Source organism: Phycodurus eques, chromosome 11 (assembly GCF_024500275.1).
Source record: "Phycodurus eques isolate BA_2022a chromosome 11, UOR_Pequ_1.1, whole genome shotgun sequence".
Taxonomy (NCBI): Eukaryota; Metazoa; Chordata; class Actinopteri; order Syngnathiformes; family Syngnathidae; genus Phycodurus; species Phycodurus eques.
In genome coordinates, this window is record NC_084535.1 from 24,464,995 (window position 1) to 24,490,924 (window position 25,930).

Sequence of the window (25,930 nt, forward strand, 5' to 3'; positions counted from 1 at the left end):
CTATCGAATATTTTTGGAATCGATTATCACATCGACTATTCCATCAAGTAATCGGACTTGACACTCACTCAATCTCTGTCTAGTCATGTGTTGAAAAAAGATGAGGCAACCGCAGACACAGCATCATTGACTACAGAGTGGTCATTAATCAAATCACGTTTTATCAAGTTTTTCCAGACCATACCTGTGGAGCAGGTGCCACTCGTCTGTTGCAACTTGACGCTTGTTTAAACTTCTTCTCCTCTTCCTCTTCGTCCTCCTCCTCTTCATCATCATCATCATCATCATCATCAACCACTTCCATGGCTGCAGTCTTAGCTTTGGGGAAGCCTCGACCTTTTGCCGTTCTCTGTGACAAATATTACAAAAATCTCAATCCTAAAAAGCAAAAACAAATCTAAAGTTTCTTTCCCATATTATTAACACTTGCTGGAATAGTGCGAGAAATAATTGACCAGGTGACACCGGTGACTGATGAATCTGAGAATGGCCTTTGTCTATGCTGACATTTCCTCTCTTCACTAAAACCGCCCCGTAAATAGCCACTTCTGTTTAACTAGGGATCAAACTGGCCAACACTTTCACATGGAAATGAAATGACACGGCGAGGAGAGGAAAAAGGAGGGAGGACATAATTGGAGGCATAAAGTATGTGTCATCAACTTCTTCAAATGGTGGCCTGAGGGTGTCGGGAAGTGATTGTGGTGAACTGGAGGAGAATGAATCCTCCAGTGTTGGACCCGCTCACCTCTGGGTGACATGCTCCCCTTCACTGCTGTCACATCTCAAACAGGGTTAAGAGACTGAGCAGCACAAATTGGGATACTTGTGACTGGCTGCCAAACTGCTGAATGCACTGTGAAGCTGAGTAAATGTTGATTTATATTACTTTATGTATGATTAAAGAATCAATTTGTGAGCCCTCGGGAGCTAGTGTTGGAACAGTAGAAATCAATGTAAGCTGGCGTAACGGCAGTAAACCTTCAATTAGGACTGAACCAGATTCTCTGAGATTTTTTTTAATGATATTATGGACTGTAGATTATGAAATCCCTAAATTCCTTGCAGTCGTATCTTCTTCAGCTGTTGAGTATTTGCTCATGCAGTTGTTCACAAAGTGGTGAACGTCGCCCCATTCTTGCTTGTGAACAACTGAGCCTTTCGGGGATGCTTATTTTATATCCAATCATGACACCTGTTCACCTGTGGAATGTTCCAAACAGGTGTTTTATGTTTTTTTCCCCCCCAGCATTCGTCAAATTTCGAATGTTGCCCCTAACCCAGCTTTTGGGGAACGTTTTGCAGGTATCAAATTCAAAATGAGAATATTTGCACAAAAAAAACACGTTTGAACATTGACTATCTTGTCTTTGTAGTGTATTAAATTAAATATACAATGGCTGAAATAAGTACTTAACACGTCACCATTTTTCTCACTAAATATACTTCCAAAGGTGCTATTGACATGAAAATGTCACCAGATGTTGGGAACAACCCAAGTAATCCACACATACAAAGAAAGTAGAACAAATAAGATCAGAAATGAATTTGAGTATAATGACACAGGGAAAAAGTATTGAACACGCCAACTGGTATTTATTTCGTACTTTGTACAAAAGCCTTTGTTTGCAATGACAGCTTTCAGACGCCTCCTGTATGGAGAAACTGGTTCCATGCATTGCTCTGGTGTGAATTTGGCCCATTCCTGCACACAAGCAGTCTTCAAATCTTGAAGGTTGCATGGGCTTCTTTTTTGGACCTTGAGTTTCAGTTCTAGTTTTCAGTTAGATTTTTGATTGGATTCAAGTCAGGTGATTGGCTAGGCCGTTCTTGCAGCTTTATTTATTTATTGTTTTAAACCAAGTGAGAGTTTCCTTGGCAGTATGTTTTGGATCATTATCCTGCTGAAATGTCCACTCTAGTTTCATTTTCATCATCCTCGTAGATGGCAGCAGATCTTTGTCATTTACCCATTCATCCTTCCTTCAATAATGTGAAGTTTACCAGTACCACTTGCTAAAAAGCAGCCCCCACCATCATGTTCCCACCTCTGAATTTCACTGTTGGTATGGTGTTTTTAGGGTGCTGTGCAGTGCCATTATGGCATCCAAAGAGTTAGATTTTGCTCATCAGACCAGACTATATTCTCCTAGTATCTAACTGGCTTGTCCAAATGTTGTTCAGCAAACTTTAAACGAGCTTTGACATGCTTTTTTTTTCTTCCAGCAATGGGGTTTTGCGTGGTGAGGGTGCATACAGGCTATGGCGGCAGAGTGCATTACTTACAGTTTTCCTTGTGACAACAGTACCTGCTAATTCCAGGTCTTTTTGAAGCTCTCCACAGGTGGTCCTTGGCTCTTGGACAACTCTTCTGATTATTCTTTACACTCCTCTATCAGAAATCTTGCGAGGGCGCACCTGATCCAGGCAACTTTATGGTAGCATGATTTGCTTTCCACTTATGTATTATGGCACCAACCGTACTCACTAGACCATTCAGAAGCTTAGATATGCGCCTGTAACCAATGCCATTGTTATGTTTCGCAACAATTAGTTTGTGATGGTCTTGAGACAGCTCTCTGCTCTTACCCATCATGTGATGTGTCTTGGCTCACACCCTGGCAATGATTCCTCTTTGTAGGCCATCAATTAGGATTGAACCTGCTGATATTCATTTGCACTGACAAGGGGCTGGTTTGCTGTTTGATTATTGATAGATTGTAGGTGTTGTCTTGGCTTTCCATGCCTTTTTGCACTTTCCTTTCTTCATGTGTTCAATACCTTTTCCCTTTGTCATTTCACATTATTGCACACAACTACATTTCTGACTTTCTTTGTATGCATGTATTACTTGGGTTGTTCCCAACATCTGGTGAAATTTTCAGGTTAATAGCACCTTTAGAAATATATTTAGTGAGGAAAAATGGCAACGTGGTAAATATTTATTTCAGCCGCTGTAGGTTGAAAAGGATTTGCAAATCATTTAGTTTTGTAGGGTGTAATGACTGTACGTTGAGACTTGTTAAGTGTGCCTTTAAGGGTGTGGCCAAGTGAGAGATGTGAAGAACATGGCTGGCTAGTCCTTCTGTGAGCTTTTGACGTGCTTTGTAAAACGACAACAACAACAAATGACCAAGCGAGTTCTTGTAACTCAAAAATTAGGGCATTCATAAGTCAAGGTACCACTGTACAGTCATTTCCTATACCTGATGTTCTCACCTTGCCCCTGATGGGGGTATCAAGCACCTTAGACATGGACTTCTCCCCGACTCCATGAGGTACAGAGAAATCCAGTTTTTCCTTTGCTCCAGTAGACAAAATTCGCCTTAGGCGCTGGTAGTCAGGCTTGTCTTGGAAGCCCAGAGATTTCATATACAGGAGCAGGGCAGCCACCTCAGCTGAAGACAGACAGGGACAGAGTACATGTCAAACAGATATGTTCCACAGTCAACGAGTTGTTTTACGTATAGTTTTGTGCCCTAGGTCTTACTTAAAGCTACATTTTGATGTTTGCGTTCACTATATTACATACAATGGGCACGGAAAGTATTCAGACCCCCTTAAATTTTTCAGTCTTTGTTATAAAGTGTTCCCTTGCCACTTCGGGCTTCACGTTTTGCGGCTTCAGTGCTTCCCGGATTTTTCCAAAATATTAAAATAAATAAAATGTAATTAAAAAAAACTAAAAATGCGTTGTTTCATGTTGATGCGCGCGAGAGAAGGTTTCCCTATCCGCAAAACTGCTTCAATAAGGAAGCGAAACGTGTGGTAAGTCCGCGTAATAAGAGACGGGGTTATGGCCTTGTACAGGGGAATTTTGAAGCAAATGAAAAAAACAAAGACAGTTACCCATCACCATGTTTTTCTCCAAGGTAAAACCCCAGCTACACCATCAGTGCCTCCAGCAGAAGAGTCTCCGAGTGAACCTAAAGCCTCTACGAGTCAAGTGAGAGCCTCTCCTCCGCCACCAACGCAAGCTTCTTCACCTCTCTCAGAAGGCAATGTTGAGGAATGTTAATTACTGTATCAGGTTTTAGAATTAAATATTTAAGTAAATACGTGTACGGTTGTAATCTTCGTCTCAAATATGTAAAGTATAAATACTTTACATATTTTAAATATTCTGGTACCCACAGACACACCCATCACTGCAGCCCTCCACCAGTCGGGGCTTTATGGCAGGAGTGGCCCGACGGAAGCCTCTCCTCAGTGCAAGACACATGAAAGCCCCCATGGTTTTGCTATAAACCACCTGAAGGACTCCAAGATGAAATAAGATTCTCTGGTCTGTTGAGACCAAGATAGAACTTTTTGGCCTTAATTCTAAGCGGTATGTGTGGAGAAAACCAGGCACTGCTCATCACCTGTTCAATACAGTCCCAACAGTGAAGCATGGTGGTTGGCAGCATAATGCTATGAGGGTGTTTTTCAGCTGTAGGGACAGGACAACTGGTTGCAATCGAAGCAAAGATGAATGCGGCAAAGTACAGGGATATCCTGGACGAAAACCTTCTCCAGAGTGCTCAGGACCTCAGACTGGGCCGAAGGTTCACCTTCCAACAAGACAATGACCCGAAGCACACAGCTTCCCTGACTTAAACCCAATTGAGCATCTCTGGAGAGACCTGAAAATGGCTGCCCACCAACATTCACCATCCAACCTGACAGAACTGGAGAGGATCTGCAAGGAGGAATGGCAGAGGATAACCAAATCCAGGTGTGAAAAACTTGTATCATTCCCAAAAAGACTCATGGCTGTATTAGCTCAAAAGGGTGCTTCTACTAAATACTGAGCACAGGGTCTGAATACTTATGGCTGTGTGATCTTTCAGTTTTGTTTTGTTTTTTAATAAATGCAAAAATTTCAACAATTTCGTTTTTTCTGTCAATATGGGGTGCTGTGTGTACATTAATGAGGAAAAAATGAACTTAAATAATTTTAGCAAATGGTTGCAATATAACAGTGAAACATTTAAGGGGGTCTTAATATTTTCGGTACCCCCTGTAGATGAAAGTACAGAGGACCCGCGGAACAAAAACAGTTTGTCAGAAGAAGAACTCTTTAAAATAAAATAAATAAATAAAATCTAATCATGAAGCCAAATGAGGCCCATCACTTCCCAGTCCATATTGCTTTTTTGTATGTTTATACCTGTTCACCTCCAGCGACTAGTGCTGGGCGATATGGGCTAAATTTGATAACATGATTTCCCCTAATGTCGATATTCAATATGACTATTTATTGTATTAAAGGTTTTAAATGTATACAACTGGACCACACCAAATTGATTTACAGTATAAAGCAGAATGTTTAACAAACAAACAAACTACTTTTCCCTAAAGGTATCTCAAAATATAATCAGAATCATTTTTATTTGCCAAGTATGTCCAAAAAACACACAAGGAATTTGTCTCCGGTAATTGGAGCCGCTCTTGTACGACAACTGATTTTAAAGAATCTATTAGCAAATTATGGTGGAAAATAAGTATTTGGTCAGTAACAAAAGTTAATCTCAATACTTTGTAATATACCCTTTGTTGGCAATGACTGGTCATATGTTTTCTGTAAGTCTTCACAAGGTTTTCAGAATCATCTTTATTTGCCAAGTATGTCCAAAAAACACACAAGGAATTTGTCTCCGGTAGTTGAAGCCGCTCTAGTATGACAACAGACAATTGACAGAGAACATTTTTGAGACATAAAGACATTGAGAAAAACAGTCACTGAGCAATAAAGGGTTGCTAGTTATCTGGTATTTTTTTTGACAATTGTGCAAAAAGATGCAGTCCTCTAGCACTTAGAGCAGTTTGAATGACTAATATAGCAATAGTCCGGTGCAATGACCATTGTGCAAAGGGGGCCGAGACTTCAAGGAATGTATGCAGTTTAAAGTGACGAGTAGTGTGATAATCTGGGACAATGTTGATTGTGCAAATGTTGCAGATACTCCTCAGTCAGTGTGCAAATGGGGCAGATGCTACTCTGGCATGAGTGGCCAGTATTGGTCAACAACAGATATGCAAATAGTGCAGCGTGGCGAGTCTACTACAGTGAGTGCACGAGTAATGTATAATTGGCCCCACAGAAATGTGACAACAAACTCAAGACAAAAAAATGGCAGCATGTTGCAATGGAATTGTATGTTAGGTGTTTAAGAAGTTGATTGCAAGAGGGAAGAAGCTGTTGGAATGTCTGCTAGTTCTAGTTTGCAATGATCGGTAGCCCCTACCTGAGGGAAGGAGCCGAAAGAGCCGGTGACCGGGATGCGGAGGATCCGAGAGGATTTTGCACGCTGTTATCTTAATTTCTGGCAGCGTGCAAGTCCTCAAGGGTGGGTAGGGGGGTACAGACAATCTTTTCAGCAGTTTTGATTGTCCGTTGCAGTCGGAGTTTGTCCTTTTTTGTAGCAGCACCAAACCAGTCTGTGATGGAAGAACACAGGACTGATTCGATGACCGCTGTGTAGAACTGCCTCAGCAGATCCTGTAGCAGGCCGTTCTTTCTCAGAAGCCGCATGAAGTACATCCTCTGCTGGGCCTTTTTGAGGACGGAGTCTATGTTGATCGCCCACTTCAGGTCCTGAGAGACTGTAATTCCCAGGAACTTGAAGGTCTTGACGGTTGACAGAAGGCTGCTGGACAACGTGAGGGGCAGCTGTGGCGAAGGATGCCTCCTGAAGTCCACGATCATCTTTACAGTCTTGAGCGTGTTCGGCTCCAGGTTGTGTCGGCCGCACCACAGCTCCACTTCCTGTCCATATGCAGAATCGGCACCATCCTTGATGAGGCCGATGAGAGTGGTGTCATCTGCAAACTTCAGGAGTTTGAGAGGTGCAGTTGTTCGTGTAGAGAGAGAAGAGCAGCGGAGAGAGGACACAACCTTGGGGCGCCCCAGTGCTGATGCTGCGTGTGGATGAGGTGGCCTCCTCCAGCCACACCTGCTGTGCCCTGCCCATCAGGAAGCTGTAAATCCCCTGGCAGATGGCAGGCGAGACGCTGAGCTAGAGATGCTTGGAGTAAAGGAGTTCAGGGATGATGGTGTTGAACACAGAGCTGAAGTCCACGAACAGGATCCTCGCGTAGGTCCCTGCTGTGGTGGTGTTCTAGGATGAAGTGCAGTCCCATGTTGACTGCATCATCCGCAGACCTGTTCGCTCGGTAGGCAAACTGCAGGGGGTCCAGCAGGGGACCTGTGACTCTCTTGAGGTGGTCCAGCACGAGACGTTCAAATGACCACAGATGTCAAGGCGACAGGCCTGTAGTCATTTACACCCGAGATTGTAGGTTTCTTGGGGACTCGAATGATGGTGGAGCGTTTGAAACAGGTACTGGTACTTTGCACAGTTCCAGGGATCTATTGAAGATCTGTGTAAAGACTGGAGCGAGCTGGTCCGCGCAGACTTTGAGGCAGGATGGGGACATATGGTCTGGGCCTGCCGCTTTGTTAATCTTTTGTTGATTGAAGATGCATCTCACATCCTGTTCATGGATGGTTAACGCAGAAGTCAGAGGTGATATTGTGGTCGGTGGTGCGGCTGGGTGGATGTGGAGTGTGAAAGTGTCCTTTTCAAATCTGCAGTAGAAGGTATTCAAGTCGTTGGCTAGTGTGCTCAGCTTGGGGGGGATCGTCGCTTGTAATTGGTCAGCGATTGGAATGCATGACTGATTTAGAGTCGTTAGCGCTAAACTGTTTTTCCAACTTTGCTGCATAGTTCCTCTTTAATTATTTTATTTATTTATTAAATTAAATGATTAAATATTTATTATATTAAATTTATTTGTTAATTTCTTTAGTCAGCTGGTTTCTAGCTCAATTATACAGGGCCCTGTCTCTGCTTTGATATGCGTCCTCTGTAGCTTGCCGAAGTTGCTTAAGGTTGGCAGTGAACCACAGCTTGTTGTTATTGAATGTGCGAAATGACTTTGTTGGTACACACACATCTTCACAGAAACTAATATAGGATGTGACAGTGTCCGTATATTCATCCAGGCCATATCACTCACCCCTACTTAATTTAATGGTAATATACGTTTATTTCAACAAATTCTCGTGTTATGTTTTTACATTTACACATAGTGGAACCGATTTAACGGACAAATTTAACGGACTCATCCGTTAAATCTGACTGTCCGTTAAATTGAAGCCCTTTTTTGTGGCCGAAAAACACTACATTAAAATGTTTTTGTTTCTTACTTTTTTCGTGGGGTAAAAACACCCAGTTAAGTATAACATTATGATAAATAAATATAAAAAAGCTTTAAAATTTTGAAAAGGTTTAATGTTTATCCAAACTTAACTCACTGGTGCATAAAAGGGGTCATTCTGAGTTCCTTCCAACTGGACACTATTGTCTGTCCCTTAAGTCCGAAGTTTGTTAAATTGAGGTTCCACTGTATCTTACAATACAGAGCTGTTTTTCTAAACTAAAAAACATGGGGGGGGGAAATTGTTTTTGGTGAGGTGTTCCAGGCACATCCTCCTGGAAGGAGGCCTCGAGGACGACCCAGGACACGCTGGATAGACTATGTCTCCTGGTTGGCTTAGGAGCTGAATGAAGATAAAGCTTCTGCCCCCGCAACCCAACCTTGGATAAGCGAAAGTAGATAGATGGATCTATATTAGCGGTGCCCAACCTTTTTTGCACCACAGACCTGTTTCACCTGAAAACATTTTGAGGGACCAACATAGACGAAAAACAAAAACAATCTTCAAAATGACTAAATATACAATTATACGTTACGCAAAATGTAGTCTGAATTAGTTGCCAATTTTGCACATCTCTGTTCAGACAATATTACATTATCACTGTACTCGTAGTTTTGTCACTCTGCGTTATTTGCCTAACTGTTGTTGATTACTAGTAGCCACTTAGATGCTTGAGAACTCTGCACCATTTTAACAGATTATCGCACTACTAGTCACTTTAAATTGCATGATGATTCTGCATCATTTGCACAATTGTCACTGTATCAGCATTGCAACATGCACACTTTCATTGCTGAATGACTTTCCTTACTTGAGTTTTTATGTCCTAAATGTACTTTTTGTCGAAGTGGCTGTTTTTTGTTATACTACAGTAGCTCAAACTACCAGAGAAAAAATAATTTTTCTGTTTTAACATACTTGGCCAATAAAAATTATTGATTCTGAAAGGAGAAAAATCAATTCATGAAGTGATTCCATTCTGTACATTAACTCAAACTGTCAACACTATTCAAGCACCATCTCCCACTCTCAAAAAAATCATTTGTTTATTTGTTTCCTGTACACACAGCACCCCATATTGACAGAAAAAAATAAATAAATGTTTTTGCCGGATATGCCGGCAGTAAGTCAGACTTGTTTCCGGTGAGGGTTGGACTCCGCCAAGGCTGCCCTTTGTCACCGATTCTCTTCATAACTTTTGTCGACAGAATTTCTAGGCGCAGCCGAGGCGTTGAGGGGGTCCGATTTGGTGGCCTCAGAATTGCATCTCTGCTTTCTGCAGATGATGTGGTTCTGTTGGCTTCATCAAACCGTGATATCCAACTCTCATTGGAGCGGTTCGCAGCCGAGTGTGAAACGGCTGGGATGACAATCAGCACCTCCAAATCTGAGACCATGGTCCTTAGTCGGATAAGGGTGGAGTGCCCTCTCTGGGTCGTGAATGAGATCCTGCCCCAAGTGAAGGAGTTCAAGTATCTTGGGGTCTTGTTCACGAGTGAGGGAAGAATGTAACGGGAGATCGACAGGCGGATCGGTGCAGCGTCTGCAGTGATGCGGACTTTGTATCGATCAGTTGTGGTAAAGAAGGAGTTAAGCCGAAAGGGAAAGCTCTCGATTTACCGGTCGATCTACGTTCGCCTATGGTCACGAGCTAGTGGGACCGAAAGAACAAGATCCCGGATACAAGCGGGCTCTCCCTTAGAGATAGAGTGAGAAGCTAGGTCATCCGGGAGGGGCTCAGAGTAGAGCCGCTGCTCCTCCGCATTGAGAGGAGCCAGATGAGGTGGCATCTGTTTTGGATGCCTCCGGACGCCTCCCTGGTGAGGTGTTCTGGCCACGGGGACAACCCAGGACACGCTGGAGAGACTATGTCTCTTGGCCTGCCTGGGAACGCCTCAGGATCCCCTCGGAAGAGCTAGAGGAAGTGGCTGGGGAGAGGAAAGTCTGGGCTTCCCTGCTGAGGCTGCTGCCCCCCGTGACCCAACCTCGGATAAGGGGAAGACAATGGATGGATATATATATGGATATAAAACATATATATATATATATATATATATATATATATATATATATATATATATATATATATATATATATATATATAAAACAGGAAATGGAAAAGGATCGTTAACAAGAGCAATCTAATTCAACGGCGCACTGGTCGCCAGCGGCCAGTCAAGCGGCTGTTACATTGGGTCGTGACAGTCATGGATATTTCGACCAAAACTCTTCACCTACAACACAAAAAATAGTCAATATCTGCAGTAAATTAGCATATGATCACCAGCACTTGCTGAAATTACAATCATCCAATGACTGAGTCCCTAACTAAGACGTTCGCGACCATTTACGTCCTTCGGTGAGGAGCATTGGACAATTAATTAGATCATCCACAAATGGAATTAACATCAAAACACACAACAGCCCTCCTAAGTTCGATACGGCCAGCGCGAGCGTGCATCTACTAATGACGCCCGTCTGATGGCTTCGCTCAGCACCAGCACACCCCCCGGCACTATTCGCCCAGCCACAAATTCAAATGTCTTTAAATAAACATGAACATGAATGATTGCACATTCTTATATTGTTATGAATAAAAACATGAATATTTGAACCTGTGTATTATTTGAATATCTCAGTATTGATTGCACAATAACAAGGTACATTTATACATGACATCTCATCTCAATCTCATTGTACTTGTGAATAGTGACAATAAAAGTAATTCTATTATAGGACCAGTTTAATATAAAATACAGTTATACATTAGACATAAGTAGTGGGGGTCCCCGCTCCAGCTTTCCATCAGTTTGGGGGACCTTGGTCTGGAAATTGTTAAAATTGAACCAAAGAGGCTAAAAAAATGTCTTGTAAATTTGACACAGCACAGAAAAGAGTCTTGTTAACAAACTGGACAATAAATGAATGAACAAAGACAAGGGTAAGCCGAAGGGTGCACCGTAAGCGACAACAGTAGCGCGACGCACACTAGTCCACTTGGATGATTATTTTTTTTCCCCTCCTCCTTCTCGCCCCAACACATTCAGCCGGCCCTAACGCTGTTGTGGTGGATCGCCGGCGACTACTCGAATGGCTGTCGGGCTGGCAAGGGCCCTCGGGGCGGCAGATCCCGTCTGGTTCGCCACTGCCTAGCAACGCGTGTGGGGCCAGACAGCAGAGACACTGTAGCCCAGGTAACACAAAACACATTACACTTCAGGGAAGATGCATTTTTTTGAGTTGTGGGCATAGTTTGATGACCAATTACATACTCTACTGGTAGTAATGGGTCAAGTCATAATGAATGAGGAAGTGTCAATTCCACAGAATGGCCACTGGTTCTGCATGGAATAAGGATGCTTGGTGTTTATTAGGGCTGCATGATATATTATTGGAGCATTGTCATCGATGTATGTGCGGAAAAGTCAAATCGCAGGGTCTGCTGTGATGTTAGTGTACTGTAATAGACAGTGACTCAACTGTAATATTAAAAATGACCAGCAAAGAAACTGTTTGGACATGCTAATTTGGACATGCTGTTTGGACATGCTAATAAGATTAGCAACCTTATGTTACGGTAAATTAGAATGCTTCAAACAACATAACACAACATATATATATATATACACATGTATATATATATATATATATATATATATATATATATATATATATATATATATACACATGTATATATATATATATATATATATATATATATATATATATATATATATATATATATATATACATACATACATGTATATATATATATATATATATAGATGTATGTATATATATATATACATATATATATATACATACACATATACATATATATATATATATATATATATACATACATGTATACATATATACATACATGTATATATATATATATATATATATATATATATATATATATATACATACATACATGTATATATATATATATATATATATATAGATGTATGTATATATATATATACATATATATATATACATACACATATACATATATATATATATATATATATATACATACATGTATACATATATACATACATGTATATATATATATATATATATATACACACATGTATATATATATATATATATATATATATATATATATATATATATATATATATACACACATGTATATATATATATATATATATATATATATATATATATGTATGTATATATATATATATACATGTGTGTATATATATATATATATATATATACATATACACACATGTATATATATATATATACATACATATATATATATATATATATATATATATATATATTGCTAAAAACAATCAAGTTTATCAGTTTGAACATTAAATATCTTGTCTTTGTAGTGTATTCAATTAAGTATTGGTTGAACATGATTTGCAAATCATTGTATTCTGTTTTTATTTATGTTTAACACAACGTCATTGGAACTGGGGATGTATTTAAAACCCAGCCGCAACACAGGACTAGTTTTTAGGCCTGCCCAAAACAAATCCAGCCAACTGAGATGATGAATCAGAATTTTAAGATGTCTCTCAACAATTCAGTGCTAATTGTTCTGTCTTTGCACATTTTCTGCACTTACCCTTCAAAAATATTTAATGTATTTGGAAACAAAAAATGAGTGACTAGTTCAACTGTAAAGAGCCCTGATATAAACCATAAAAAAATAATACTGGTTATAGGTATCGGTTACCTAAGAGTTATCGTGAATCCCTAATTTAGACGCTATATTAACATTGTATGAACAATTTATGACGGTTAGCATATATTCAGCAAGGTCGCTGCTTAATAGTGGCAATTTACGACACCCAGAAATACTCATTTACGGCACTGCTGGAGGACCATGTGTGTAAACAACATGCCGGACAAAAAAAGCTTAGGAGAGAACAAAGTGGAAACAGAACCTTTATAGTAAATTCCTTAATTCCATGGTTTGGTTTTAAAGTGTCAGACACCAACCAGAAAAAAGTAATCTGCAGAATTTGGCCCCAAATAGTAGGGCCGCACAATTAATCGAATTAGAATTGTGATCACGAGTTTGGGTGCCACGATTAAATTAACCTGATTGTCAGATTAACCTGATTGGCGCATGGTTAAGGCTTCATTAAACTTCCTAAAGAACAAGCCAAACGCCCCCTGCTGAGTCATGGCAATGCACTTGTACAGCAAAAATTGTTGTAATTTGGTATTCATAATTTATTCTAAAATGATAATCCAATAATTTTAAAGTTTCATTTTACATTGTTAAAATATAGTTTGTTGTAAAGCAGTGCAGTAAAACTACAGATGTTTTCCCCAACATGATGAATAATTGTGATTAATAATCATGATTTCAATATTGATCAAAGTAATTATCTTGATCATTTTGGCCATAATCGTGCCGCCCTACCAACAAGTCGTTACTGGTGACACCTGTGATCTAAATTGTAATTTACGACTGAAATGGCAAACCGGAAAAAAAATCAACACGAAGAGGCTGTAATGGGCACTGTAAAGTGCCATGGTAGCAAAAGTCAACACAGTGCAGATTTACATGGGCAACATCAAGTTGTCCCATTTCATTACGAATGCATCCTACCTCTAGCCTAATTTGAGCCCGAATGACTCTTCCATTCAAAGTCAGCAAAACAATTATCGTATCTATCAAAAATATCTCATCTTGACTGATTACCCTGTGGTGTGGGGTGTGTAAAGAATACTTTTTCCTGCCCGATTTGCTCGGAAAACGGTTGAGGCCAAACATTTTCTATATTTACGACCGCAAATCCTCATCTGTGGTCAACCCTGACACTGACCGATCCATGGACTCTGTGATTGCGATGTGGCATCCTAACTGTTGAACCATTCAATGTGTTCAAGCAACGTGACTCATACGAACAGAACTAGACAATTACAACACAAAAATGCTTTACCATAAAGATCATTATGTTGTCTAACAATTTGAGTTGAAAGAGTTCCCATTTCAAAATGTCTTGTTTAACCTAAAAGGTGTCAGTGAACCTCCTGGAACTTCAGATTGTTGAGATTTACCTGTGCTTGTTCCAGACACTGACAGCTGCTGGACAGACTCTGGCAGCTTATCCATCAGTCTAAGCACCGAGCAGGACAGATAAAACAGAGAAGGAATGAAGAGGAAAAACATTATGACAGGGCAAACATTATTCAGAATTAGATAGTGGGGTTGGGGAAAGGACACAGCCACAATGAGCTAAATTGAAGCAAACTGTTCTACTGATTCCTTTTACAAAACACAGAACAGTCATAATTGGATTAGTGACAATTCTAACTTGTAATGTATGATTGGTAAATGTGCTATTGTAAGATCTCTGATGCCTGAACTAAAATAGAAAATTATAAGCTTAAATCCAATTTATTCTGATCAGATACTAACCATCAGTATTAACTACTACATGACAGCCTTAGAGTGATGTTTTTATAATCCTGGAAAACAGCGTTGGGTGCTTGACCTGCTACAGCTGTATTGAAGGGACAAACCTAACATGTACACAACAATATGTGTTGTTAACTAAATGCGCTCAAATATAAATATAGTAGCGCAAATTATGTTAAAACATGATGTATAAGATTGCTGAAAAACAAAAATCTGGTAAGGAATGTTCTCTTGGCTTGTGTAGTACAGTATAAATGGGCATGAAAATAAATTATTTTAACTTGAAGTCTGGCTAGACTATTACCTGCTCAACACTACAGTCAGGCACGTGGACAGACATTTTTGAGGGCAGGTGTTGAAGCCAAAAAAAATGGCCATCCAAATTGCCAAAATTATTCATACAATTAAGAAAAACAGGAGTAGATTTATTTAACTTATGTATCAATTTATGTGAACACAATCAACTCAGTCAATAAACCTACTTACAAAGGAGGCAAAGCGAAGCTACAGTAGATATAAAGTCAACACACCCCTTATCAAATGGCAGTGATTTGTATCCCATGCAGGTCAGCGAGGAGCACAATTTTCATAAGTACTCAAATAAATACCCATGTGATATTAAAACACTTTTGTGGGAATCCGGTATATGTACAACCAACCTCTACATTCGGCAAAACAGGTCAAAGCACTTCCTCTTGTCTTTTTTAATAGTTTTTATTTTATTTTTATTTTTTTTCACCAAAGATTACAATTGCTGATGTTTAGGCTACATTTGTGTTTACATATATCATATTTGTATAAATGATATACTGCACATTTAACTTTTGTCCAAAGGCACTAGCCATAATTTTTTTTTAATAGCAAGGTCAGGTTCAAACTATTTTGTCATCAATCTGTTGTTTTGCTAGTTATTGCGGCATACACAGGAAGCCCGCTAACCTGTTTTCCGGGTTTTGTCACATGACGTTCCGCGTATTGACTAATGACAGAGGGAGTATTTTTTTTTATATTTCTTAAATATTGATGAATGAAGAAAAAGAAAGCACTTTTCTCATCCTGGGTAAAAGGGCCTGGTGCCAGAGCACCACTAGGGGTCTATCTGTGCACGTGCCTGAGTACAGTGCATTTAAACACAGGTAGACCTCACGCTCAGTATACCTCTTTGCTCTACTGAGCTTAGTTTCTTTTCGACTCAAGCTATTATAAACTGTCCAAACAATAAAACAGAGAGGGGAAAAATAGAAATGTGTCCTAGTTTACACGTCATGAGTATGTTATCCTGTATTTTGTCAGATTGCAATATGTTACAGGGTTTAAAAATACAAAATTAAAAATATTTTTTTCGCAATATCGTGCGGCCCTGTACAAGATCCTTCTTATACAGGTAAAATAAAATAAAATAAATAAATAAAAACAGGGGCATGGTGGACGACTGGTTAGAGCGTCTGCCTCACAGTTCTGAGGACCGGAATTCAATCCCTGGCCCAGCCTGTGTGGAGTTTGCATGTTCTCCCCGTGCCTGCGTGGGTTTTCTTCGGTCACTCCGGTTTCCTCCCAACTTCCCAAAAACATGCATGGTAGGTTGATTGACAACTCTAAATTGGCCGTAGGTGTGAATGTGAGTGCGAATGGTTGTTTGTTTGTATGTGCCCTGCGATTGGCTGGCAACCAGTTCAGGGTGTACCCCACCTCCTGTCCGATGACAGCTGGGATAGGCTCCAGCACGCCCGCGACCCTAGTGAGGAGAAGCGGCTCAGAAAATGGATGGAATAAATAAAAACAGCACTGACATCAAAAGGTAGAGTTGTATCCTTCTCTGTGCCTTTTATACCTGTGTGTGCCAATGCAAGTGCACTTTTTTTTATGGGAATCTCGAAGAATGTTCTAATCCTATTTCAATGCCAGTGTCCTGTTGAGTAGACTATTGTTAATATTAACTTCCCCTTGTTGACAGACTAGTTACTCGTTAAGACAAGAGCAACAGAACCTGTGCTGGTCTTTAGTGCAATTTACACTATTTTGCCAAAAGTATTCACTCACCTGCCTTGACTCAGATGTGAATTTAAGTGACATCCCAGTCTTAATCCATAGGGTTTTATATGGGGTTTTTATACCCGCTGCTGGTGGACACTTCCTAAATGTTGGAGTCGAGGCGCCCTATGCGAAGCCCGTCACGTGCGCTCCCCTGGACGATCCCCCCCCCACCAAACATCGATTGTCAACGGGGGTTGGGGGTGCTGGCGAAGATTTTTTTTGTTGTTTGCTGCTTATTTTCAAGACAGCTGGTACAAGAATAGGCGCCATGTGCGACGACTGTCAACTGCGCACATACCCGGCCGATTGTCATGACTGGGAAGGGGCCAAGTTGGAAATGTAAAAAATATTAGCCCCTGAGCTAGAAACTCTGAATGCTTAGGGATACCAAGATATTTTGGACAGTCAAACTGTTTGGGGATTACCCCTTGCTGTTTCAACATGTCTGTGCAGCAGTGCACAAAACAAGGTCCAAAAAGACATGGATGAGAGAATTTAGTCTGGATGAATTTGACTGGCCTGCACAGAGTCCTGCCCTCAATCCGATAGAACACCTAAGGGTTGATTTCGAGTGGACAATGAACTCGGCCTTCTCGTCTAACATCAGTATGTGACCTCACAAATGTGCTCCTGGAAGAATGGGCAAAATATTCCATAAACTCACTCCTAAAGCTGGTTGAAAGCCTTCTCACAAGAGTTGAAGCTGTTATAGCTGCAAAGGATAGACCAGCATCATATTAAACCATATGGATTTAGAATGGGATATCACTTAAAATCATGTGCGTCAAGGCAGGGGAGCGAATAGTTTTGGCAATATAGTGTATTTTGCTTCAATTACTGCAAGACATTTAGCAATCACTAATTTAAAGATAAATTAATCAATTATACCCATTCCAAGTAAGTATATTATGACCAGTTTGTAGGGACTTACATGGCCTTGGCTTCCATGACTTTAACTGCGTTCTTGAGGTCACTGTCCCAGGGAAGAGACCCACATAACCAGTGAAGAAGGCAAAAACCAAGAATCTGGATGTCTCCACGTCGTGATGGAGCTTGGGAAAAAAGACAAAGACACAACAAAATGCTATTATTATTCTACTTTCATCCCATTTGTCATTTTTTCACTCTTTGGCCTTTTGTTCAAGATCAACAACAATGCAATATCAACATTATAGCCATACAATGTGTTATTGACACACAGGCAAGTCAAGTCACTGTGATGGTGTTTTTTGGGAATGTAAAACAGGTAAATTGCGGCACAGCTTGTGTGTACTGTGCAGAAAATGTTTGCAGATTGAAGAAATTAAGACCTATCATGAATTTGTAAACGGCAATATATCCATCCATCCATCTTCCATACCACTTATCCTCACTAGGGTCACGGGAAAGCAATATACATTTTGCTAAATATTTTCGGTTGCCTTTATTGTCCAAATCAATGTTTGAATGTTGAGTGAAACGTACAATACTTCAGTGCTCAATTTTGAAGACTTCTGAGTTGGGAATAGCCCTACATAACATGTTGACAGGCTAAGGGTTTCAATCCATTACTAGGCTTTACACGATTAGGATTTTTGGGGCCGATCACCGAATTGAAAAAAACAATAACCGATCACAAGATGGAGGAATGTCTATTTAAATGACCTGTTCATTTACTGTATATACTTGTGTACTTAATTGCTCAAAAAAATATATTTACAATAAATAATGTATCTTTGTTCATCTATTCGTGCCAGTGAGGCATAGTGAGAGACAGCACAAATGATAAATGGTCTTCTATTCGATGCCAGGAAGTACATACAGTAATTAATGTATCCAGTTTTTGTTTGTTGGTGTTCCGTGAGATTTTTCAATTGTAAAATATGCTCCTTGGCTCCATAAAGGTTGTAAATCACTGCTCTAGTCAGATCGTGTATTCTAATCAGTCAGGTCAAACCAACATTACATGACAGAAATATTGGGTGCTAACTTACTGTAATTAAATTACTTTATATTTAATTACCATATTTTCACGACCATAAGGCACACCGTATTAAAAGGCACAATCTCAGTTACGGGGTCTATTTCTGTATTTAACACATACATAAGGCGCAATGTATTATTGGGCGCAGGCATGGTAAAACATACGCTAGCTTAAAGCATACGGTAGCATGCATGCACGCTAAAACAATGGTTTTAAAAAGGCAGCGGGAGCAAAACTGAGTTCGGTTGTACTTTATTGAAGTATTTAACAATGTACTCACGTTATTTTTTTTATCAATCCTCATCCACAAATCCATCAAAGTCCTCATATTCTGTATCCGAAGTTCTCAATCAAACACGCCAGGTTCCCTCTCGTCATTGTCGGAGTCAGTCTCGTTGTTGTGCGGCTCCTCAGAAATGATGCCGGCTTTTACAAAAGCTCGAACAGTGCAAGCAGTTAGCCCAAGCATCCACAATCCATTCACAAATTGTGGCGTAACTCGCCCGGCGCTGCCTCCTAGTCTTAGTAAAGCTGTGTTCGTCATCTGTGGCTCCCACGCCGCTCGTAACTTCACTTTGAAGGCCCTGTTTACACGGATGTCCAGCGGTTCGCCAAGCCTCGCGGAATGATGGCAAGCTCAGAGTTATTGCACTCAGTCGAATGGCGACTGTAGAGACGCTTCTCCCGGCTTTTCTTTGCTCATTAATCCATTGCTTGAGTTGGTCTTCCAACTCGGGCCACCTGAAACAAGGCGTGTTGTCTGTTCCACACGTGTTGTCTGTTCCACACCGCCGACATGTTTTTTTTTAAATAACTTTATTGACCGTCAGACATTTCCAATACTACGTCAAAAGACGCACGACAAGGCTAAAAATAAACTAGCTTTTGGATTCAAATATACTGTGCACGATGGCGACGCAGAGTAAATGTCTTTTGCGGAGCCGATCGGAAAATTATGACATTAAAGCCAATCAGCATAAAATGCTAAATATCGGCAGATACCGATCAGCCCGATAAAATCAGTGTAAAGTCTATCCATTACAATTACTAATGGAAGCATGTATAGTATGTTTTAATGTAATAAACTTAAGAGTACTTGCATATTACTGTGTGTGACTGCATGTATCTACATTAATGTGTGAAGTGCATCAATACTCGAAAACCAAGTCCATCCAGAAGGGTCGAGCCTGGGGAGTTTTAGCAACTCAATACAGTAATGGCCGTCACACGTCTTTGGAGAAATTACGTATTGACTGGCTTCATCTGAGGGGATAAATCTTCTCTCTGAGCCATGACTGGCATTGATTCTCCCCAGCCAACAGGGAGGTATGATGGGGAAGCATGGTGCTGGCCACCCAGGACAAGATAATCAACGGGATGGTGGTAATCTGACTGCACGATAACAGGTGTGTTGCTGTAAATGTGTAGGCATTTACAAATCTTGACTGTTTCATCTTTGAAGCATTCCATCTTCATTGTGTGCACAGAATGGTAAGATGTAGCTATGTATTGTTAAGGAAGGTGTAGAGAAAATGAAATTGCTACAATGAAAATGTAGAGAGTGAATAAAACACTCGTTGGCCTTCACATGGAACATTAAATTGCCTCGACCTGGCAGGGAGGCTAAACGATCAATGAGGTTCGGGAGGCAATGAGGAGCTGTTTAAACTGTCTGCTGATAGCCCTAATGCTTGGAATAAGACAACATGACAAACGTAACTTTAGGAATGATCATGTGGGATTCCTAAAAATTTCCAGTGGGTTAAAATGTGCTGGAATTCTATTGATCGATTTTGTCATTCATTGTCTTTTCAAGGGAGTGTCAAAAGATGTGATCCGAAAACAGGTGTAGCTGTATCGTAGCAACAGAGACAGGACTGGGACAGACTTGCACGAATAAGCCAGGACTTATCTGAGGCAGATCCTTTTTATGATTTCTGACATTACACCTGGACAAAATTGTTGGTACCCATTTGTTCATGAAAGAAAAGCCCGCAATGGTCACTGAAAAAAAAAGGAAAAAAAAGAAACTTGCCAGGACAAATTTTTGAGGCAATCACTGCTGTAATTGTCAATGAGACCTGCACCTGTCAACAAGTATTTTGGCCCATTCCTTGTGAACAAACTGCTCCAGTTTGACAGGTCAGTATAATTTTATGCATATACAATGCTGACAGTGAACCAAGCATACAGTATTGACCTGCTTGGTGATGGAGACAGCCAGCGTGGAAGTCATGTGTGGCTCGCGGATCCTGCTAACCAAACATCAAAGTCACCAATTAAAAGGGGATGAACACACGTTGCAGGTTCTGACTTCAGCTAATTAGGAGGTTGTTAAACGGAAACTGTGTCTGGGAATTCTGCAGGGGCGGTGGAGTTACAATCGATGGCCAATGAAAAGAGAAGGATGTAAGCAGGGAATTTAACAGTTAATGTTTTCCTCGATATCAGTCGAGGGAGGTGGCCACTGACAGGCTGAGAAAGTGTTTTACATGTACTGATAAACCACATACAAATACAGTAAATGCTATATGAGCGGAGACTCACTCTTCTTGATTGACGTTTGGTATATTCTTGCCAATTTACTACAATAACTGTACTCCCTATGAAGCCATTCCAGCCTTGTCTTGCAAAGTAGTTTGAAGTGCTATACTTGTTTAAGGCAATGTCCTTATGAATAATTGTAATTTAAACCTGCTGTATGTAACATGTTTTTGTTTTCACCCAAGCCACTACTAGATGACACAATGCTATCAATGCCTATCAGCTCTTCTAAAATCTTGCTGTATTTTTCAGAAGTAATTTTATTTCTTTTTTTATATTTACTGAATACCCAATTCTGGCTCACTTGCTGGCGAACTGTGAATGATGTAGCGGAAATGACGCATTTTACCTAGCAATGGGCAGAGCACGGCCCCTTGTCTTTTGTAAAAAGCTCACTAAAGATTGTTTTGCGTTTCTGCAGCAGAAATTAATCATACAATAATTACTGTATAGACAAAAACAACAATAATAATAATAATTGCCGCAATTGAACAAAACCTCTTTCAGAGGACGCCTTTGCTGGACGCCCAATAAAGTAAATAAAGTAATAGGTTAAAGTTCTGGAAAGTAAAAGTATACATTTTTTCAGGAATTGTAATGGAGTAAAAGTGAAACTTGCCAGAAATACAAATAATGGAAGTACAGATACGTGAACATTTTACTTAAAGTCCCAAAACAAAATTAAATGTCTTCCAAATTTGACATGCCACAGAGAAGAGTGTTGTTAACTAACCAAAACCTCGGTTCAAATCCGGCCTCACCTGTGTGGAGTTTGCATGCTCTCCCCCGTGCCTGCGTGGGTTTTCTCTGGGTACTCCGATATCCTCCCACATCCCCAAAAATTGCTTGGTTGGTTAATTGAAGACTCTAAACTGACCGTAGGCGTGTATGTGAGTGTGAATGGTTGTTTGTCTATGTGTGCCAGCATCCCTCCGAACCTAGTGAGGATAAGCGGTACGGAAAATGGATGGAAAAGAGAGCAAACTAACAGCCATTATGTTCTTTATGAGGCGCTTAGTGGCACTCAAGTTTGACGTCAATGGGCAGCCGTTTTAGCCACACCATTTAATCGGGATCACATAAAATGTGAAAAACAGTTTAAAGCTTGATTTCCACAATTCAGTACTGCTTAGTTTTTAGTCTTCTAACATTTTCAGCAATTATCTTACATATGATTTTGAAAAAAAAAAATCTATAAATGTACTTAACTGGGACTTTTAAGTACAGTAATGAATATATATACTCCATTACATTAAAAGACTGCATTTAACACACAAGGGGAGATATCAATTCAACATAACTATAATTGAATCTCATTAGCTCTGCAGGTGTTTCGAATATTTGTGAGTTCATGTAAGTCAAAGCATTCTTTTTTGACATGAAGATGACTTTGATTGTATATTCTTTTTTTTTTTTTTTTTAAACTATTCTCTAATGGTCATCTGAACTTACCAACACCTTTGTGAGCGTCGAGGCTGGTGTACTCAATGGTTCCATTGTGGCCTTTCTTGGGATTTTCCTTATAGTCTTTTTGGACCCCATCAATACAGTACCTGCGGGCCAGCCCATAGTCGACTAAGTAGAGCTACAGAAGAAAAAAATAAATAAATTGATAAATTAGTTGTTCTACACCAAGTGCAGTATTACCGCATATTTTTCCAATTATTAGCTGTCTGCAAGTGAAAGTGTCAATGTCAGCTAACCTCTTGAGGGTTTCTATGACCCAGCATGAGGTTGGAAGCTTTGATGTCTGCATGAACATATTCATTCTCGTGCATATACTCCAGTATATCCACCTAAAGGAGAACAACAGAATCAACAGATTGCCACGGTTCAACTGGAATTCCATTTGTCACAACCAATGCAAAATGGTGTACACGCCTTGGTCTGACACAGCTGCCAAACAATAAAAATTCACTTACACAACAATTTGTCAAAATTTGTCAGACTTTCCATATTTTCCAAATTTTGTCAAGAACATTTCCGTGCAACAGTCATAATCATAATTGTTAATAAATTATGGCTTCAGTATTTGTCATGTTAATCTTTTTATGACATCAACCTTGTAATGGACGACGCAGTTGCGGCCTGAATCAAAGTACCAGTACAGGAGATTTTGACGTTCCATCATCAAAAATATCCGTCTATGGATTAATTCGCTTTTGCCAATTCTGTTTTCAACCACAGAAAAAAAATAAAAAATACGCAAATCTCATAAAACAGACTAATCAGATCTCAAACGTCAAAATTAAAACTCAGCACTTTATTTTGCAAAGAAAAAACACATTACTGATAGACTGCATTGGATAGTTTATGGACAATAGTTTTGGTTTCTACTTGTACAATGTACTTGTATTTGTACAAGAAGTACATGTAAGAAGAAGAAATGTAATTACGTCTTCTCTTACATGGTATTTATATTACATATTTATATATCCACAATTGCTGCTGAAACGATGCTAATTTCGCCATTGTGAGACTAATGAAGGTTATGTTATCTTACATTTTAAATATTTATTAATAATAATAATATTTTTAACCTGTCCACATTCTGAAGTGATGTGTGCAGTGACGTACTAATTCATTGTCGGTTTAGACGCGCCGTCCTGTGTGGACGTGTATTATTTTACATTTAATCTAATCTAATCACGTATTAATTGGCCTGTTATTTTGTTGTTCAAGGTTGGCTACTCCCCGCAAAAATGCATTCCAGCCAGACCTACAGTATGTGACAAGTGTATTGTTTCAGCAAATCACTTACTGTATTTCAATGTTTTGCGACTGCTTGTAACGATAGCTTAGCAATTAGCATGGCTTTGACGTCGGCTTCGCCTTTCCACTCCTCGTCCTCCCTTCGTGACACTTGTAAGAAGCATGGTAAGAAGTGTAGCTTATTCGCTACCATGGAGGCGATGATCAGTGACTTACAATGCATTGACACCGGACGCAAAGAGAATTTTCGCCTCAGCGACGTGGCAGCCGGGGGGCGTAATAAAATAGCGTGTACCAAGCAGCTATTCCATGTGGAAGCGCCGGTAACATCAGATGCTGGATCCCCCCCCCATATCCAGAACAATCAGTGTTATGGCCGTAACGAGTCAACGTTCAGTGATTTCTGTCACAAAATACGGATGTTCCGTAACATTTGGCAGCTCTGCTGACAGGAGAAGTCGTGAGATACATGTAGACTTGATCGATGTCGACAAGTAGACCGAAAAGTTGCCAACTAAGCTCCAGTAATATTAGTTGTTTAAACAGAGAAAATATACTATAAAAATTGTTGTATGCTCTGTTTGTATTGTATGTCTTGCCACTCCGGTTGTGTTACAGTAGCAGTTGTTTTAAAGTTGAGAATTACCGCAACATTCATGCTACTATCCCACTTTGGCTTCTGCAATTATATTTTAGCCTTAAACTAGCAGACTTGAATTAGATGAAATGTGGGGTCTGGTTGAACATTTTAGCGTTTAAATATAGAACATTTAATTATTTTGTTTTATGTATTTACTTTATAGAGTAAACGTCAACTGGGAGTGATAAACAGCTAGGAGCAAGCACGCTTTGTCCCTTATTTGGAGAACTGTTCGCTATCTGCCGGACTGCGTGCAGCAAGTTCAGGGAGGGCAGGATACTGTAAGTGCAGACCTACATCAGGAGACTGACGCACCGGTAGAACAAACATATTAAACCATTACTCCTCCCTACCATAACTTTAGGCCAATTAAAAGTTCTATGATTGTGACCACATAGATAGGTTATCCCTGCATGTGCACAGCATTTCTAGCTCTTTTATTCTCTTTTCTTATTTATAGCTGTACAGGTGAAGCAAGGTGACCTCTGAAAAATATTTGTGTGGCTTAGAAGCACATACCTTTTGTCAAAAGTTTGCTTTTGCAATGTATAAATAGGTGGGTTGACTTTGGATAAATATTCACCGCGACTTGCTCCTGATTGCCTTCCGTGCTTCTTTCTTATCAGACAGAAAACGACGTGAAAATGATTCCGCTCATTTTGCCTGTTTCTTACTGGGAATTAAAGTCACTAGTCACTTCCCCCCCCCCCTCAATAGTCCATGAGGGGCCAAAAAATTAATCAAGTTGTCAACACTAACTGCTTTTGTAAACAAACTGTTCTTTTTTCGAAGCCATTTTGTCACAAAGCGACGACTGTTAAACATGAAATTCATCCATCCATTTTCTGAGCCGCTTCTCCTCACTAGGGTCGCGGGCGTGCTGGAGCGTATCCCAGCTATCATCGGGCAGGAGGCGGGGTATTCCCTGAACTGGTTGCCAGCCAATCGCAGGGCACATACAAACAAACAAACATTCGCACTCATAGTCACACCCACGGGCAATTTAGAGTCTCCAATTAATGCATGTTTTTGGGATGTGTGAGGAAACCGGAGTGCCCGGAGAAAACCCACGCAGGCACGGGGAGAACATGTAAACTCCACACAGGCGTGGCCGGGGATTGAACCCGGGTCCTCAGAACAGTGAAGCTGACGCTCTAACCAGTTGTCCACCGTGCCGCTCATTAAATTCAATTGAATTGAATTTGTTTTAACAGGTCAGGGTTAGAGTAGGGTCAACTCTTTTGTTTAAACATTAAAAAAAAAAAGAAAATTTCAATGGCATTTATGGGTGAACATGCTAGTCATGTTTAATTTGCGTTAGGATTATGAGGGGGTCCTTGGGGGGGAAAAAATAATAATAATTCTCCCACAAAAGGGGACCCTGGACCCAAAAGGTCTGAGAACCCCCTG

The 25,930-nt window shown here is 40.1% G+C and overlaps 1 protein-coding gene across 2 annotated transcripts in view; it reads right to left on the reverse strand.

The window, feature by feature from the left end:
• Positions 1 to 25,930, reverse strand: part of LOC133409701 (serine/threonine-protein kinase VRK1-like) — a 38,780-nt gene that overhangs the window by 6,813 nt on the left and 6,037 nt on the right. For both annotated transcript variants that reach the window (XM_061690091.1, XM_061690092.1), the window contains exons 7-12: positions 22,872 to 22,964; positions 22,621 to 22,753; positions 17,593 to 17,713; positions 14,267 to 14,325; positions 3,220 to 3,398; positions 185 to 349 (exon numbers count right to left, since the gene is read on the reverse strand). In XM_061690091.1, coding sequence (XP_061546075.1) covers positions 185 to 349; positions 3,220 to 3,398; positions 14,267 to 14,325; positions 17,593 to 17,713; positions 22,621 to 22,753; positions 22,872 to 22,964 — 750 coding nt within the window. The remainder of the gene's footprint in view (positions 1 to 184; positions 350 to 3,219; positions 3,399 to 14,266; positions 14,326 to 17,592; positions 17,714 to 22,620; positions 22,754 to 22,871; positions 22,965 to 25,930) is intronic.